The 16,729-nt window shown below is 50.8% G+C and overlaps 1 protein-coding gene across 4 annotated transcripts in view; it reads right to left on the bottom strand.

Annotated features, from left to right (window-relative positions):
- Positions 1–16,729, bottom strand: part of RECQL4 (RecQ like helicase 4) — a 75,049-nt gene that overhangs the window by 27,089 nt on the left and 31,231 nt on the right. For all 4 annotated transcript variants that reach the window (XM_040334180.1, XM_040334182.1, XM_040334183.1 and 1 more), the window contains 10 exons: positions 14,580–14,663; positions 11,040–11,228; positions 10,766–10,948; positions 9,693–9,876; positions 9,328–9,605; positions 4,337–4,474; positions 3,434–3,608; positions 1,976–2,105; positions 1,122–1,294; positions 622–808 (listed from right to left, as the gene is read on the bottom strand). In XM_040334180.1, the coding sequence (XP_040190114.1) occupies positions 622–808; positions 1,122–1,294; positions 1,976–2,105; positions 3,434–3,608; positions 4,337–4,474; positions 9,328–9,605; positions 9,693–9,876; positions 10,766–10,948; positions 11,040–11,228; positions 14,580–14,663 (1,721 nt within the window). The remainder of the gene's footprint in view (positions 1–621; positions 809–1,121; positions 1,295–1,975; positions 2,106–3,433; positions 3,609–4,336; positions 4,475–9,327; positions 9,606–9,692; positions 9,877–10,765; positions 10,949–11,039; positions 11,229–14,579; positions 14,664–16,729) is intronic.

The raw sequence follows: 16,729 nt of genomic DNA, 5'->3' as shown, positions 1-16,729 counted from the left end.
TGACAAGCCATGCAGTTCCTTGCAGTCCCCCTGCACGAAGATTATAACTGTCTCGGCAGCATGCATGTGTCCGTTACAATCGCAAAAAAAAATAATTTCCAGAGCACATGGGCCCAGAGGAGCCATGTCATCTCCTTTCACTAGGCAGAAAAAAACTGAGGCTGCAGAACAGAGAATGGGGGATGTACCCGGGGGATCCGCCCCCTGGGAGGTACTGTGAGGAGCGTTTAACACTTAACATGCTGTTTTTCTGCCTAGTCAATCTCCTGAAAGGAAGAATACCACCCCAAGGTCAATTGCTGCTGTGTCCGTCCATGAACGGAAGAGAAAAAATTCTCTGGTCAGGAAGGGGGGGTAAATTCTTCCGGGGCTGAAGTGGTTAAATCTGCCTTCTAGGGAAAATGGCCACTATTTCTAGATCTGGATTGTAGAGAGGAGAGCAGATTGGCCCTATGGAGAAGAGTTGTCCCTCCAACGTCCTGTCCATCCATCTCCCCTATTCCAGTATAATCCAGAGATAGAGATACAAACCGGACACGAGACGTCTCTGTCCACGACTTCCACCATGTGACCTGTTCAGATATCGTACAACCCAAACCTGGGACATAATGGACCACAAACCTCTGGAAGACCCGGTAACATGACTTCAGCTGCCTCAGAGCCGTCGCCTCTCGTGAAGAAACTTTGTGATGGAGAAAGTCACAGACATCCTCCAATTCCTCATCGGTCAGATCTCCATAAGAACGAAAGTGAAAGGACAGACCGCTGAACTCAGCCAGGATACCGCTGCGGCCCGTCCCCCGGAACCCTGAAAAAAGAGGCTGCGTTATACACCAATAACCAGCGACATGACCCACATCCAGAAAAATCTATTACAGAGCTTCGAATATAAAAAAAAAAATCACCACGGAAAGCCCTCTTAGATGTCACCATCTAAAGATTTCCTTTCCCCTCTTCAGGTGACAACTTCCCTTCTGATGAAAACATCTGAGACAACCCCTCCCCCGGTTTGGCTTTTGGTACACTTTTTATAGAGGACCGTCCACCAGAAATCCTGCTACCCGGCCAAATCACAACATTGGGCAAATGGGCTTTATGCCCCCCCCCCCACTACACATTACCTCCGGAGGAGGAAGAGTTCCATTGCAGGTTGCGGAGAGCCCTCTTCACTGGATTGACTTCCCAGCCCATGGAATCCGCCACATCCACCACATTGAACTCCACAGAACTGGCATGTGTGTGATCAACACCCGACATACGTTCCCGAGCCAGAGCCACGGCCACGGGAGGGCAGCTGAGGAGAAGATATATACATTCACCTACACCGACGTGGAGGGTTCAACACGATATACACATATAGAAGATATATACATTCACCTACACCGACATGGAAGGTTCAATACAATATACATTCACCTACACCGACATGGAAGGTTCAACACGATATACACATATAGAAGAAATATACATTCACCGACATGGAAGGTTCAATACAATATACATTCACCTACACAGACATGGAGGGTTCACATTGTATATTGGGGGGGGGGGGGGGTTGACTCCTTGCTGAATTCATGGGGTCCAGTTTTTGGATATGGAGGGGCGCAGTGAATAAGGGGTCGCGGTTTCCGAGACGGTAAAATGGGCTATTGATTGGGACTAATCCCCCATTTTTACAGCAGAATTGCGAGGGGGGACTTTTCTATTTTCTTGGACAGGCACCATATCATTGATTACCAAACCTCTTTATATATTTGGGAGCTCCGCCCCCTTATAATGACACACAGTCTGTCATATAAAATCCTTTATAAAAAGGTTACGTTTTAATCCAGTGGCTATTGGAGATCCCAATTATGTGTACCCTCCATGTGTACCGCGACCGCCCCCTTCCTTCCATCTATGACATCATTAACAAACTTCAATTCAACATTGTCCAAAGAAGAGATGAAGATCCAATAGGAGGACACAACTCTACCTGTGTGCAAGGGCCCGCAGCTGCTGAGGGCCACTATAGCATGTCACCCGGCAGACCGATAAGGTGGGGTGCAGCAGCTCCAACCACTGAGAAGAATGGAGCTCCAGATAGCAAAGAAGAGTCTCAATACCTGAAGAGTGATAGAGAAGAAAGAAAAATGATTACCTGAAGTATGCCTGACCCTGACCACTACTATATGAGAAATACACCGAAATATCGTTATTGATGGGATATAGATCCAATATCCGGAGTACACGGATACTATTATTGATGGGATATAGATCCAATATCCGGAGTACGAGGATACTATTATTGATGGGATATAGATCCAATATCTATAGTACGAGGATACTATTATTGATGGGATATAGATCCAATATCCGGAGTACGAGGATACTATTATTAATGGGATATAGATCCAATATCCGGAGTACGAGGATACTATTATTGATGGGATATAGATCCAATATCCAGAGTACGAGGATACTATTATTGATGGGATATAGATCCAATATCCGGAGTATGAGGATACTATTATTGATGGGATATAGATCCAATATCCAGAGTACGAGGATACTATTATTGATGGGATATAGATCCAATATCCGGAGTATGAGGATACTATTATTGAGGGATATAGATCCAATATCCGGAGTACGAGGATACTATTATTGATGGGATATAGATCCAATATCTATAGTACGGAGACTATTATTGATGGGATATAGATCCAATATCCGGAGTACGAGGATACTATTATTGATGGGATATAGATCCAATATCTATAGTACGAGGATACTATTATTGATGGGATATAGATCCAATATCCGGAGTACGAGGATACTATTATTGATGGGATATAGATCCAATATCTATAGTACGAGGATACTATTATTAATGGGATATAGATCCAATATCCGGAGTACGAGGGTACTATTATTGAGGGATATAGATCCAATATCTATAGTACGAGGATACTATTATTGATGGGATATAGATTCAATATCCGGAGTATGAGGATACTATTATTGATGGGATATAGATCCAATATCCGGAGTACGAGGATACTATTATTGATGGGATATAACACCAAAGAAAGGTTGTTCAGTATAAATGTACATTCAATAGTGCAGTACTGACATGCCACACCCTCCTCTTGATGCTCCACCCACTTTCCAGTGATGCCACAGCTGGAAAAGAAATATAAATTTTTGCACCATTGTGTGTAAAATGTGGCCCAGTATCTCCAGTTTGCAGACACCAGTTGCAGTGCAGATTTTCCAGTCTCAGAGATGGAAGTAGTTTCTGCAGAGAGCCGATTCCCCAATATGTGGTGGGCAGCAAATTAACATCTTTGTACTTCACACATCGGTGGTTGTACCATTTATTTTGGACTCGGGTTAATTTGCTGGTAAGAAAAAAGAAGAATGCAGCCAAAAGATGCTGTAAGGATCTCACCTTCCTCCCGGACATCCAGCGCCTGAACCGTCTCCTCTATAGGAACCACACGCTCATGTCTATGGCACGCCCGCTCCACCACTTTCTCCACAGATGGAGGTATTTCTCTGGCCTCTTCCTGACCATCACATTGTGCCAGGAAATCCAACATTTCATCATCGTTCAGCTCACAGCCCTGCAGGCCAGAAGATTGGGAGGAGGAGAAGGAGGACACCAGTTATGGAGCTGAAGATACCATACAAAGGTCTAGATGTCATGTTGTACTGAATGTGGTTTGGATATACACAGATATATAGTATTATAGGAGAGAAAATTCTGCGATCACTTTATGAGCTGAATGACAACGGTACTTACAGTAGCTGTGATCATGACTAACCTCTGCACAACAAGCCCACCCCCAACCACATCCTCATCTATACAAAGCAGCAATCAAGCTTGGACAACGGGGGCAATGGTGTCGCAATCCGAGAAGGGACTTTGCCAGCAAGGAAGCAGCAACACGACACACACAGGTAGCAGACGATGAACCGTTGGGTAAGGTCTCATCTGCTCACTAGGTGACAACAGTACAAAGGAGAGCTGGGAAAGGTGCACTTCTTGTGTCACCAACCCATTGAGCACCCTGCAGATGCATGACAAGCAATGCTGGATTTTCCAAAACCCACAAGTAACAGGAGCCCCACAGAGGTCTAATTGTCACCAACTGGGGCTTTTACTGCTGCCAATAGGGCTCCCTTTATAAAGGATTCCTGTACCCCATATATAGAGGACATTGGACAAGAAAATAGAATCACACCGTCCCTCTCCTACAGGTCTGCCCCCACCAGGGTGGTGATCTATAAATGGGACAGAATAAAAGGTAAATTCATCAGAAGGGAGAGAAACATGTTAGCCAGATCTCACCCTCCTCAGAGCGTCGCGCTTCTTCTGGATGTCACGGCACTTGCACTTAGGAAAGACTCTCTGGACAAGTTTCTTCACCGTAATGTAATCCACGGAATCGGCATGCACGTGTCTGCGCAGCTCATCCAAATCCTGCGCCTGAAAAACACCAATAACTCCGAAGATTTAGAAGTATTGTCATAGCAACCAATCACGTGTAACACTCAAGCCTTCTAGAAAGGTATCAGAAGTAACAGGACAGGAAAGAGTTCATTCGGCACAATAATCTGCCAAACCCCCATTAGCTGAGGACCCCGGTGAACCTCGGCAACCGCCACCTCAGAATCAGGCCCCTGCTACGTGATATCTGATGGACCCCCAACCTTTCTGAAGACAAGGACTTCTCCAGTCCTCCACTACAACATGATATCTAAATGCATCCCTCAAAATTTCCACTCGTCTTCTTGCATTTGGTGAGTGAACATTAGCCGAGGGCGAGGCTGGAGAAGGGGCGGACTGGGCAGACCGTTTCCTGGCTGATAACTTCTGGCAGAAGCAGTGCAGCTTCAGAGCATCAGAGCTTCTGCCAGGAAACTGTCAAGAGAGCCGACTAGATCACACAGAGCGGAGATCACCCACTGGGACACAGCTTGAATACGAAACGCCGACCGCTGTCAAAGTCCCGCCTCCTGGACCAGCTTCTATGATGGAGAAGCACACTGGTCCAATGCCAGGCCAGGAGGCGGGACTTTGTTTGACATCGGCCGGCGTTTCATCTCCCCGCTCTGTGTGATCCGGCCGGAAATCCTCACGATTCCTCCCTGTGAGCCTTGCTGCACCGATGGGCACCGATGAGGCTGCATTCATGGGCACTGATGAGGCTGCATTCATGGGCACTGATGAGGCTGCATTCATGGGCACTGATATGCTTTATGGAAATATTGTTAAAGTTGTTGTTAATATTTATTTTTGTAACTTAATTCTGCATAACATTTTTAACAGTGTCATTTCATGAGAAAATTTACAAGGGTGGAATTAGGGGCAGGGCAGGGTAGGGGTTGGGTGGGGCAACTGGTAGCGAGTAACTGTTAGGACCAGGCTATTAGCTCAGGACTTGAAATTTTGAGCCCTGATCTATTGGACCAACAACCCTTCAGAAGCCCATGAATCTCCCAGTCCTCCGCTACAACATGGATACGTAAAGGACCTCCAACCCTTCTGAAGACAATGAATGCTCCAACCCTCGGCTACAGTGTGATATCTGAAGGACCTCCAACCCTTCTGAAGACAATGAAATCTCTGATCCTTCACTATAACGCGACACCTAAAATACCTCCAACCCTTCTGAAGACAATGAAATCTCTGATCCTTCACTATAACGTGACACCTGAAGGACCCCCAACCCTTCTGAAGACAATGAAATCTCTGATCCTTCACTATAACGTGACTCCTGAAGGACCCCCAACCCTTCTGAAGACAATGAAATCTCTGATCCTTCACTATAACATGACCCCTGAAGGACCCCCAACCCTTCTGAAGACAATGAAATCTCTGATCCTTCACTATAATGTGACTCCTGAAGGACCCCCAACCCTTCTGAAGACAATGAAATCTCTGATCCTTCACTAGAACGTGACACCTGAAGGACCTCCAACCCTTCTGAAGACAATGAAATCTCTGATCCTTCACTATAACGTGACACCTGAAGGACCCCCAACCCTTCTGAAGACAATGAAATCTCTGATCCTTCACTATAATGTGACTCCTGAAGGACCCCCAACCCTTCTGAAGACAATGAAATCTCTGATCCTTCACTAGAACGTGACACCTGAAGGACCTCCAACCCTTCTGAAGACAATGAAATCTCTGATCCTTCACTATAACGTGACACCTAAAGGACCCCCAACCCTTCTGAAGACAATGAAATCTCTGATCCTTCACTATAACGTGTCACCTGAAGGACCCTCAACCCTTCTGAAGACAATGAAATCTCTGATCCTTCACTATAACGTGACACCTAAAGGACCCCCAACCCTTCTGAAGACAATGAAATCTCTGATCCTTCACTAGAACGTGACACCTGAAGGACCTCCAACCCTTCTGAAGACAATGAAATCTCTGATCCTTCACTATAACGTGACACCTGAAGGACCCCCAACCCTTCTGAAGACAATGAAATCTCTGATCCTTCACTATAACGTGACACCTGAAGGACCCCCAACCCTTCTGAAGACAATGAAATCTCTGATCCTTCACTATAACGTGACTCCTGAAGGACCTCCAACCCTTCTGAAGACAATAAAATCTCTGATCCTTCACTATAACGTGACACCTGAAGGACCTCCAACCCTTCTGAAGACAATGAAATCTCTGATCCTTCACTATAACGTGACACCTGAAGGACCTCCAACCCTTCTGAAGACAATGAAATCTCTGATCCTTCACTATAACGTGACCCCTGAAGGACCCCCAACCCTTCTGAAGACAATGAAATCTCTGATCCTTCACTATAACATGACTCCTGAAGGACCCCCAACCCTTCTGAAGACAATGAAATCTCTGATCCTTCACTATAACGTGACTCCTGAAGGACCTCCAACCCTTCTGAAGACAATGAAATCTCTGATCCTTCACTATAATGTGACACCTAAAGGACCCCTAACCCTTCTGAAGACAATGAAATCTCTGATCCTTCACTATAACGTGACACCTGAAGGACCTCCAACCCTTCTGAAGACAATGAAATCTCTGATCCTTCACTATAACGTGACACCTAAAGGACCCCCAACCCTTCTGAAGACAATGAAATCTCTGATCCTTCACTATAACGTGTCACCTGAAGGACCCCCAACCCTTCTGAAGACAATGAAATCTCTGATCCTTCACTATAACGTGACACCTGAAGGACCTCCAACCCTTCTGAAGACAATGAAATCTCTGATCCTTCACTATAACGTGTCACCTGAAGGACCCCCAACCCTTCTGAAGACAATGAAATCTCTGATCCTTCACTATAACGTGACACCTGAAGGACCTCCAACCCTTCTGAAGACAATGAAATCTCTGATCCTTCACTATAACGTGACTCCTGAAGGACCTCCAACCCTTCTGAAGACAATGAAATCTCTGATCCTTCACTATAACGTGACACCTGAAGGACCCCCAACCCTTCTGAAGACAATGAAATCTCTGATCCGATCCTTCACTATAACGTGACCCCTGAAGGACCCCCAACCCTTCTGAAGACAATGAAATCTCTGATCCTTCACTATAACGTGACACCTAAAGGACCCCCAACCCTTCTGAAGACAATGAAATCTCTGATCCTTCACTATAACGTGACACCTGAAGGACCTCCAACCCTTCTGAAGACAATGAAATCTCTGATCCTTCACTATAACGTGACCCCTGAAGGACCCCCAACCCTTCTGAAGACAATGAAATCTCTGATCCTTCACTATAACGTGACACCTAAAGGACCCCCAACCCTTCTGAAGACAATGAAATCTCTGATCCTTCACTATAACGTGACACCTGAAGGACCTCCAACCCTTCTGAAGACAATGAAATCTCTGATCCTTCACTATAACGTGACACCTGAAGGACCTCCAACCCTTCTGAAGACAATGAAATCTCTGATCCTTCACTATAACGTGACCCCTGAAGGACCCCCAACCCTTCTGAAGACAATGAAATCTCTGATCCTTCACTATAACATGACTCCTGAAGGACCCCCAACCCTTCTGAAGACAATGAAATCTCTGATCCTTCACTATAACGCGACTCCTGAAGGACCTCCAACCCTTCTGAAGACAATGAAATCTCTGATCCTTCACTATAATGTGACACCTAAAGGACCCCCAACCCTTCTGAAGACAATGAAATCTCTGATCCTTCACTATAACGTGACACCTGAAGGACCCCCAACCCTTCTGAAGACAATGAAATCTCTGATCCTTCACTATAACGTGACACCTGAAGGACCTCCAACCCTTCTGAAGACAATGAAATCTCTGATCCTTCACTATAACGTGACACCTAAAGGACCCCCAACCCTTCTGAAGACAATGAAATCTCTGATCCTTCACTATAACGTGTCACCTGAAGGACCCCCAACCCTTCTGAAGACAATGAAATCTCTGATCCTTCACTATAACGTGACACCTGAAGGACCTCCAACCCTTCTGAAGACAATGAAATCTCTGATCCTTCACTATAACGTGTCACCTGAAGGACCCCCAACCCTTCTGAAGACAATGAAATCTCTGATCCTTCACTATAACGTGACACCTGAAGGACCTCCAACCCTTCTGAAGACAATGAAATCTCTGATCCTTCACTATAACGTGACTCCTGAAGGACCTCCAACCCTTCTGAAGACAATGAAATCTCTGATCCTTCACTATAACGTGACACCTGAAGGACCCCCAACCCTTCTGAAGACAATGAAATCTCTGATCCGATCCTTCACTATAACGTGACCCCTGAAGGACCCCCAACCCTTCTGAAGACAATGAAATCTCTGATCCTTCACTATAACGTGACACCTAAAGGACCCCCAACCCTTCTGAAGACAATGAAATCTCTGATCCTTCACTATAACGTGACACCTGAAGGACCTCCAACCCTTCTGAAGACAATGAAATCTCTGATCCTTCACTATAACGTGTCACCTGAAGGACCCCCAACCCTTCTGAAGACAATGAAATCTCTGATCCTTCACTATAACGTGACACCTGAAGGACCTCCAACCCTTCTGAAGACAATGAAATCTCTGATCCTTCACTATAACGTGACACCTAAAGGACCCCCAACCCTTCTGAAGACAATGAAATCTCTGATCCTTCACTATAACGTGACACCTAAAGGACCCTCAACCCTTCTGAAGACAAATAATTCTGCAGTCCAGCAATTGGTCAGTGGTAGAAATAGAAGCAGAGGCTCAGAAATGTCTGTAATGTAAATGAGGCCCAATAGGAATCTTTTCATGTGTTTTGTATAGTAAGACTTACATTGGGGTCTAGGAAGAAGTGACAGTGGGCATCCTTGCCGTCTCGCCCAGCTCTGCCAATCTCCTGGACATAGCTCTCAAAGTTTTTAGGCATATTGTAATGGATGATCCCTCCAACGTCGGCTTTATCCAGACCCATCCCAAATGCCACAGTAGCCACGACGATTCGAAGCTGACCGCTCATGAAGTTGTTCTGCACCCTCCGGCGCTCAGCAGCTGACAACCCTGCATGGTACGTATCCGCCATCCACTTCAGTGGGCGGCGAATCTTCTTCCTTGCTGCAGAAGAAGAAATTAGAACATCCAAATGAGATTTCCTGGTCACCTCATATTAATGATAGTGACCAGAAACCATCGTATTCTTACCCAGTGCCTTCTTCCTGTCATACTTCTCCGACTCATTCTCCTCTGCTGTGCGAGTCACTATCACCCCCTGCAGGCACGTACGAAGCATCGCTGCCAAGCGCTGAGTCTCCTCCCTTCGTGTGCAATAGATGATGACAGAATCCAGACAACCAAAACGGTCACCTTTTAGGAGTGTAACGAGAGCCTTAAAAAGAAAAAAAAAAAGTGACAGGTGGGGCAGATGAGGGGACAGGAGACCTGTGAGATGAGTAATGGGAGAACCCTCTGGGTGAGGCAGGAGGAGAGATAGGCATGAGGCAAGGCGCTAGGGGGAAGAAGAACAAGGCGAGGCGCAAGGGGGAAGGAGGAACAAGGCGAGGCGCAAGGGGGAAGGAGGAACAAGGCGAGGCGCAAGGGGGAAGGAGGAACAAAGCGAGGCGCAAGGGGGAAGGAGGAACAAAGCGAGGCGCAAGGGGGAAGGAGGAACAAGGCGAGGCGCAAGGGGGAAGGAGGAACAAGGCGAGGCGCAAGGGGGAAGAGGGACGAGGCGAGGCGCAAGGGGGAAGGAGGAACAAAGCGAGGCGCAAGGGGGAAGGAGGAACAAGGCGAGGCGCAAGGGGGAAGGAGGAACAAGGCGAGGCGCAAGGGGGGGGGGGGGGGGGGAAGAGGAACAAGGTGAGGCGCAATGGGGACTAGAAACAGGGCGAGGCGCAAGGAGGAACAGGGCGAGGCACGAGAAAGGGAACATGGCGAGGCGCAAGGAGAAACAGGGCGAGGCGCGAGAAAGGGAACAGGGCGAGGCGCGAGAAAGGGAACAGGGCGAGGCGCAAGAGTAGGGGGATAGGCGTGAAGTAATGTGGGAGAGAGGAGAAGCATAAAAAAGGTGAGCCAGGAGAGGCGCCAGGTTGGGCAGGAAAGGGCAGAGGCACAAGGTGAGTCAAGAGTAGAGATAAACCAATGGTGAAAGAGGTACAAGGTAAGGCAAGAGGGGAGAGGTTCAAGGAGGAAAAAAGGAAGCCTTTTCCAGTCATCATGATATAATTAAATCCCCCCACCCCCCACCCCCAGCAAGAACAGGAACACAATGTCGTCACCTTGTCCCGGTCTTGGTCCATGGACACAGAGAGGTGTAAATTAGGAGGTACAGCTGCCAGCCGCAGAGGCATCTTGCCGATGTCCAACACCCCAAGGTGACGGGCTACATCTTGAGCGGTACTCAGGGTGGCCGTGGCTGTGAGGCCAAGAAGACACCGAACACCGAGGCGTTCCTGAAGAACCTGAGAAGAAAAGCAGGAACCGTGTGTGAGGTCCTGACTGATGAGTTCCAGGACTCCTTTCCACCTCAGAGGAGACAACGTTCATACTCACTTTACACAGCCGAAGGTAACAAGGCCGGAAGTTGTGGGACCACTCCGAGACACAGTGAACTTCATCTATACATGCAAAGGCCACTGGGGGGAGCTGGTCAGCAGGGGGCAAACAACTGGATCCTGACCGACCTCCACCAACCAGAGCCTCCGGTGAAAGGAGCAGCACATGCACCTTGCCTTGTTTTACCTGAAAAGACCAAATCATTTACATGGAGGGAAATCAGTTCTGTATACCCGACCAGAAACATGGTACAGCAAAGCCTTAGGGGGCCCTTATCAGAAAAATACACCTCCTGTATGTAAAAAAGAACCCCAAAAATGTCTGTCCCCGGGTTCTATTACCATTACAGCATTATGAAAAAGCCGACTTTATCTAGAACCTTCCACTCAAAGTGCTTGTCTCCTCCACTGAAGAGGACACTCAGGGGACTAGAACCCCCTACAAGGAGGATGGCGAGGATCATGTACAATACATAGGAGACCCTGACTGGGCACAATACATAGGAGACCCTGACTGGGCACAATACATAGGAGACCCTGACTGGGCACAATACATAGGAGACCCTGACTGGGCACAATACATAGGAGACCCTGACTGGGCACAATACATAGGAGACCCTGACTGGGCACAATACATAGGAGACCCTGACTGGGCACAATACATAGGAGACCCTGACTGGGCACAAGACATAGGAGACCCTGACTGGGCACAATACATAGGAGACCCTGACTGGGCACAATACATAGGAGACCCTGACTGGGCACAATACATAGGAGACCCTGACTGGGCACAATACATAGGAGACCGTGACTGGGCACAATACATAGGAGACCGTGACTGGGCACAATACATAGGAGACCCTGACTGGGCACAATACATAGGAGACCCTGACTGGGCACAATACATAGGAGACCCTGACTGGGCACAATACATAGGAGACCCTGACTGGGCACAAGACATAGGAGACCCTGACTGGGCACAAGACATAGGAGACCCTGACTGGGCACAATACATAGGAGACCCTGACTGGGCACAATACATAGGAGACCCTGACTGGGCACAATACATAGGAGACCCTGACTGGGCACAATACATAGGAGACCCTGACTGGGCACAATACATAGGAGACCCTGACTGGGCACAATACATAGGAGACCCTGACTGGGCACAAGACATAGGAGACCCTGACTGGGCACAAGACATAGGAGACCCTGACTGGGCACAATACATAGGAGACCCTGACTGGGCACAATACATAGGAGACCCTGACTGGGCACAATACATAGGAGACCCTGACTGGGCACAATACATAGGAGACCCTGACTGGGCACAAGACATAGGAGACCCTGACTGGGCACAAGACATAGGAGACCCTGACTGGGCACAATACATAGGAGACCCTGACTGGGCACAATACATAGGAGACCCTGACTGGGCACAAGACATAGGAGACCCTGACTGGGCACAATACATAGGAGACCCTGACTGGGCACAAGACATAGGAGACCCTGACTGGGCACAATACATAGGAGACCCTGACTGGGCACAATACATAGGAGACCCTGACTGGGCACAAGACATAGGAGACCCTGACTGGGCACAATACATAGGAGACCCTGACTGGGCACAATACATAGGAGACCCTGACTGGGCACAATACATAGGAGACCCTGACTGGGCACAATACATAGGAGACCCTGACTGGGCACAATACATAGGAGACCCTGACTGGGCACAATACATAGGAGACCCTGACTGGGCACAATACATAGGAGACCCTGACTGGGCACAATACATAGGAGACCCTGACTGGGCACAATACATAGGAGACCCTGACTGGGCACAATACATAGGAGACCCTGACTGGGCACAATACATAGGAGACCCTGACTGGGCACAAGACATAGGAGACCCTGACTGGGCACAAGACATAGGAGACCCTGACTGGGCACAAGACATAGGAGACCCTGACTGGGCACAATACATAGGAGACCCTGACTGGGCACAATACATAGGAGACCCTGACTGGGCACAAGACATAGGAGACCCTGACTGGGCACAATACATAGGAGACCCTGACTGGGCACAATACATAGGAGACCCTGACTGGGCACAAGACATAGGAGACCCTGACTGGGCACAATACATAGGAGACCCTGACTGGGCACAATACATAGGAGACCGTGACTGGGCACAATACATAGGAGACCGTGACTGGGCACAATACATAGGAGACCCTGACTGGGCACAATACATAGGAGACCCTGACTGGGCACAATACATAGGAGACCCTGACTGGGCACAATACATAGGAGACCCTGACTGGGCACAATACATAGGAGACCCTGACTGGGCACAAGACATAGGAGACCCTGACTGGGCACAATACATAGGAGACCCTGACTGGGCACAATACATAGGAGACCCTGACTGGGCACAATACATAGGAGACCCTGACTGGGCACAAGACATAGGAGACCCTGACTGGGCACAATACATAGGAGACCCTGACTGGGCACAATACATAGGAGACCCTGACTGGGCACAATACATAGGAGACCCTGACTGGGCACAATACATAGGAGACCCTGACTGGGCACAAGACATAGGAGACCCTGACTGGGCACAAGACATAGGAGACCCTGACTGGGCACAAGACATAGGAGACCCTGACTGGGCACAATACATAGGAGACCCTGACTGGGCACAATACATAGGAGACCCTGACTGGGCACAATACATAGGAGACCGTGACTGGGCACAATACATAGGAGACCCTGACTGGGCACAATACATAGGAGACCCTGACTGGGCACAATACATAGGAGACCCTGACTGGGCACAATACATAGGAGACCCTGACTGGGCACAATACATAGGAGACCCTGACTGGGCACAATACATAGGAGACCCTGACTGGGCACAAGACATAGGAGACCCTGACTGGGCACAAGACATAGGAGACCCTGACTGGGCACAAGACATAGGAGACCCTGACTGGGCACAATACATAGGAGACCCTGACTGGGCACAAGACATAGGAGACCCTGACTGGGCACAAGACATAGGAGACCCTGACTGGGCACAAGACATAGGAGACCCTGACTGGGCACAATACATAGGAGACCCTGACTGGGCACAATACATAGGAGACCCTGACTGGGCACAAGACATAGGAGACCCTGACTGGGCACAATACATAGGAGACCCTGACTGGGCACAATACATAGGAGACCCTGACTGGGCACAATACATAGGAGACCCTGACTGGGCACAAGACATAGGAGACCCTGACTGGGCACAATACATAGGAGACCCTGACTGGGCACAAGACATAGGAGACCCTGACTGGGCACAAGACATAGGAGACCCTGACTGGGCACAATACATAGGAGACCCTGACTGGGCACAATACATAGGAGACCCTGACTGGGCACAATACATAGGAGACCCTGACTGGGCACAATACATAGGAGACCCTGACTGGGCACAATACATAGGAGACCCTGACTGGGCACAATACATAGGAGACCTCACCTTCTCTACAGCCGCTTCTCGCTGAGCTTTTGTCATGTTGGAGTGTATACACACGGCTTTCAGATTAGAGGGGAGACCAGAAACCTACAAGGGGTGGAATGAATAGTATAAGCACCTCGCCCAGACCTGGAGCCCCATCACCTCCAATCACCCCGCCCAGACCTGGAGCCCCATCACCTCGCCCAGACCTGGAGCCCCATCACCTCGCCCAGACCTGGAGCCCCATCACCTCGCCCAGACCTGGAGCCCCATCACCTCGCCCAGACCTGGAGCCCCATCACCTCCAATCACCCCGCCCAGACCTGGAGCCCCATCACCTCCAACCAACCCGCCCAGACCTGGAGCCCCATCACCTCCAACCACCCCGCCCAGACCTGGAGCCCCATCACCTCCAACCAACCCGCCCAGACCTGGAGCCCCATCACCTCCAACCAACCCGCCCAGACCTGGAGCCCCATCACCTCCAATCACCCCGCCCAGACCTGGAGCCCCATCACCTCCAACCAACCCGCCCAGACCTGGAGCCCCATCACCTCCAACCAACCCGCCCAGACCTGGAGCCCCATCACCTCCAACCAACCCGCCCAGACCTGGAGCCCCATCACCTCCAACCACCCCGCCCAGACCTGGAGCCCCATCACCTCCAACCAACCCGCCCAGACCTGGAGCCCCATCACCTCCAACCAACCCGCCCAGACCTGGAGCCCCATCACCTCCAACCAACCCGCCCAGACCTGGAGCCCCATCACCTCCAACCAACCCGCCCAGACCTGGAGCCCCATCACCTCCAACCAACCCGCCCAGACCTGGAGCCCCATCACCTCCAACCAACCCGCCCAGACCTGGAGCCCCATCACCTCCAACCAACCCGCCCAGACCTGGAGCCCCATCACCTCCAACCACCCCGCCCAGACCTGGAGCCCCATCACCTCCAATCACCCCGCCCAGACCTGGAGCCCCATCACCTCCAACCAACCCGCCCAGACCTGGAGCCCCATCACCTCCAACCAACCCGCCCAGACCTGGAGCCCCATCACCTCCAACCAACCCGCCCAGACCTGGAGCCCCATCACCTCCAACCAACCCGCCCAGACCTGGAGCCCCATCACCTCCAACCACCCCGCCCAGACCTGGAGCCCCATCACCCCGCCCAGACCTGGAGCCCCATCACCCCGCCCAGACCTGGAGCCCCATCACCTCCAATCACCCTGCCCAGACCTGGAGCCCCATCACCTCCAATCACCCCGCCCAGACCTGGGGCCCCATCACCCCCAACCACCCCGCCCAGACCTGGAGCCCCATCACCCCCAACCACCCCACCCAGACCTGGGGCCCCATCACCCCCAATCACCCCGCCCAGACCTGGAGCCCCATCACCCCCAACCACCCCGCCCAGACCTGGAGCCCCATCACCCCCAACCACCCCGCCCAGACCTGGAGCCCCATCACCCCCAACCACCCCGCCCAGACCTGGAGCCCCATCACCTCCAATCACCCTGCCCAGACCTGGAGCCCCATCACCCCCAACCACCCCGCCCAGACCTGGGGCCCCATCACCCCCAACCACCCCGCCCAGACCTGGAGCCCCATCACCCCCAACCACCCCGCCCAGACCTGGAGCCCCATCACCCCCAATCACCCCGCCCAGAACTGGAGCCCCATCACCTCGCCCAGACCTGGAGCCCCATCATCCCCAATCACCCCGCCCAGACCTGGAGCCCCATCGCCTCCAATCGCCCAGACCTGGAGCCCCATCGCCTCCAATCGCCCAGACCTGGAGCCCCATCACCTCCAACCAACCCGCCCAGACCTGGAGCCCCATCACCTCCAACCAACCCGCCCAGACCTGGAGCCCCATCACCTCCAACCAACCCGCCCAGACCTGGAGCCCCATCACCTCCAACCACCCCGCCCAGACCTGGAGCCCCATCACCCCCAACCACCCCGCCCAGACCTGGAGCCCCATCACCCCGCCCAGACCTGGAGCCCCATCACCTCCAATCACCCTGCCCAGACCTGGAGCCCCATCACCTCCAATCACCCCACCCAGACCTGGGGCCCCATCACCCCCAACCACCCCGCCCAGACCTGGAGCCCCATCACCCCCAACCACCCCGCCCAGACCTGGGGCCCCATCACCCCCAATCACC

The sequence above is a fragment of the Rana temporaria genome (assembly GCF_905171775.1).
Source record: "Rana temporaria chromosome 2 unlocalized genomic scaffold, aRanTem1.1 chr2p, whole genome shotgun sequence".
NCBI lineage: Eukaryota > Metazoa > Chordata > Amphibia > Anura > Ranidae > Rana > Rana temporaria.
The sequence above is the reverse complement of the archived record's forward strand: the minus strand, read 5'-3'. Positions and strand labels throughout refer to the sequence as shown.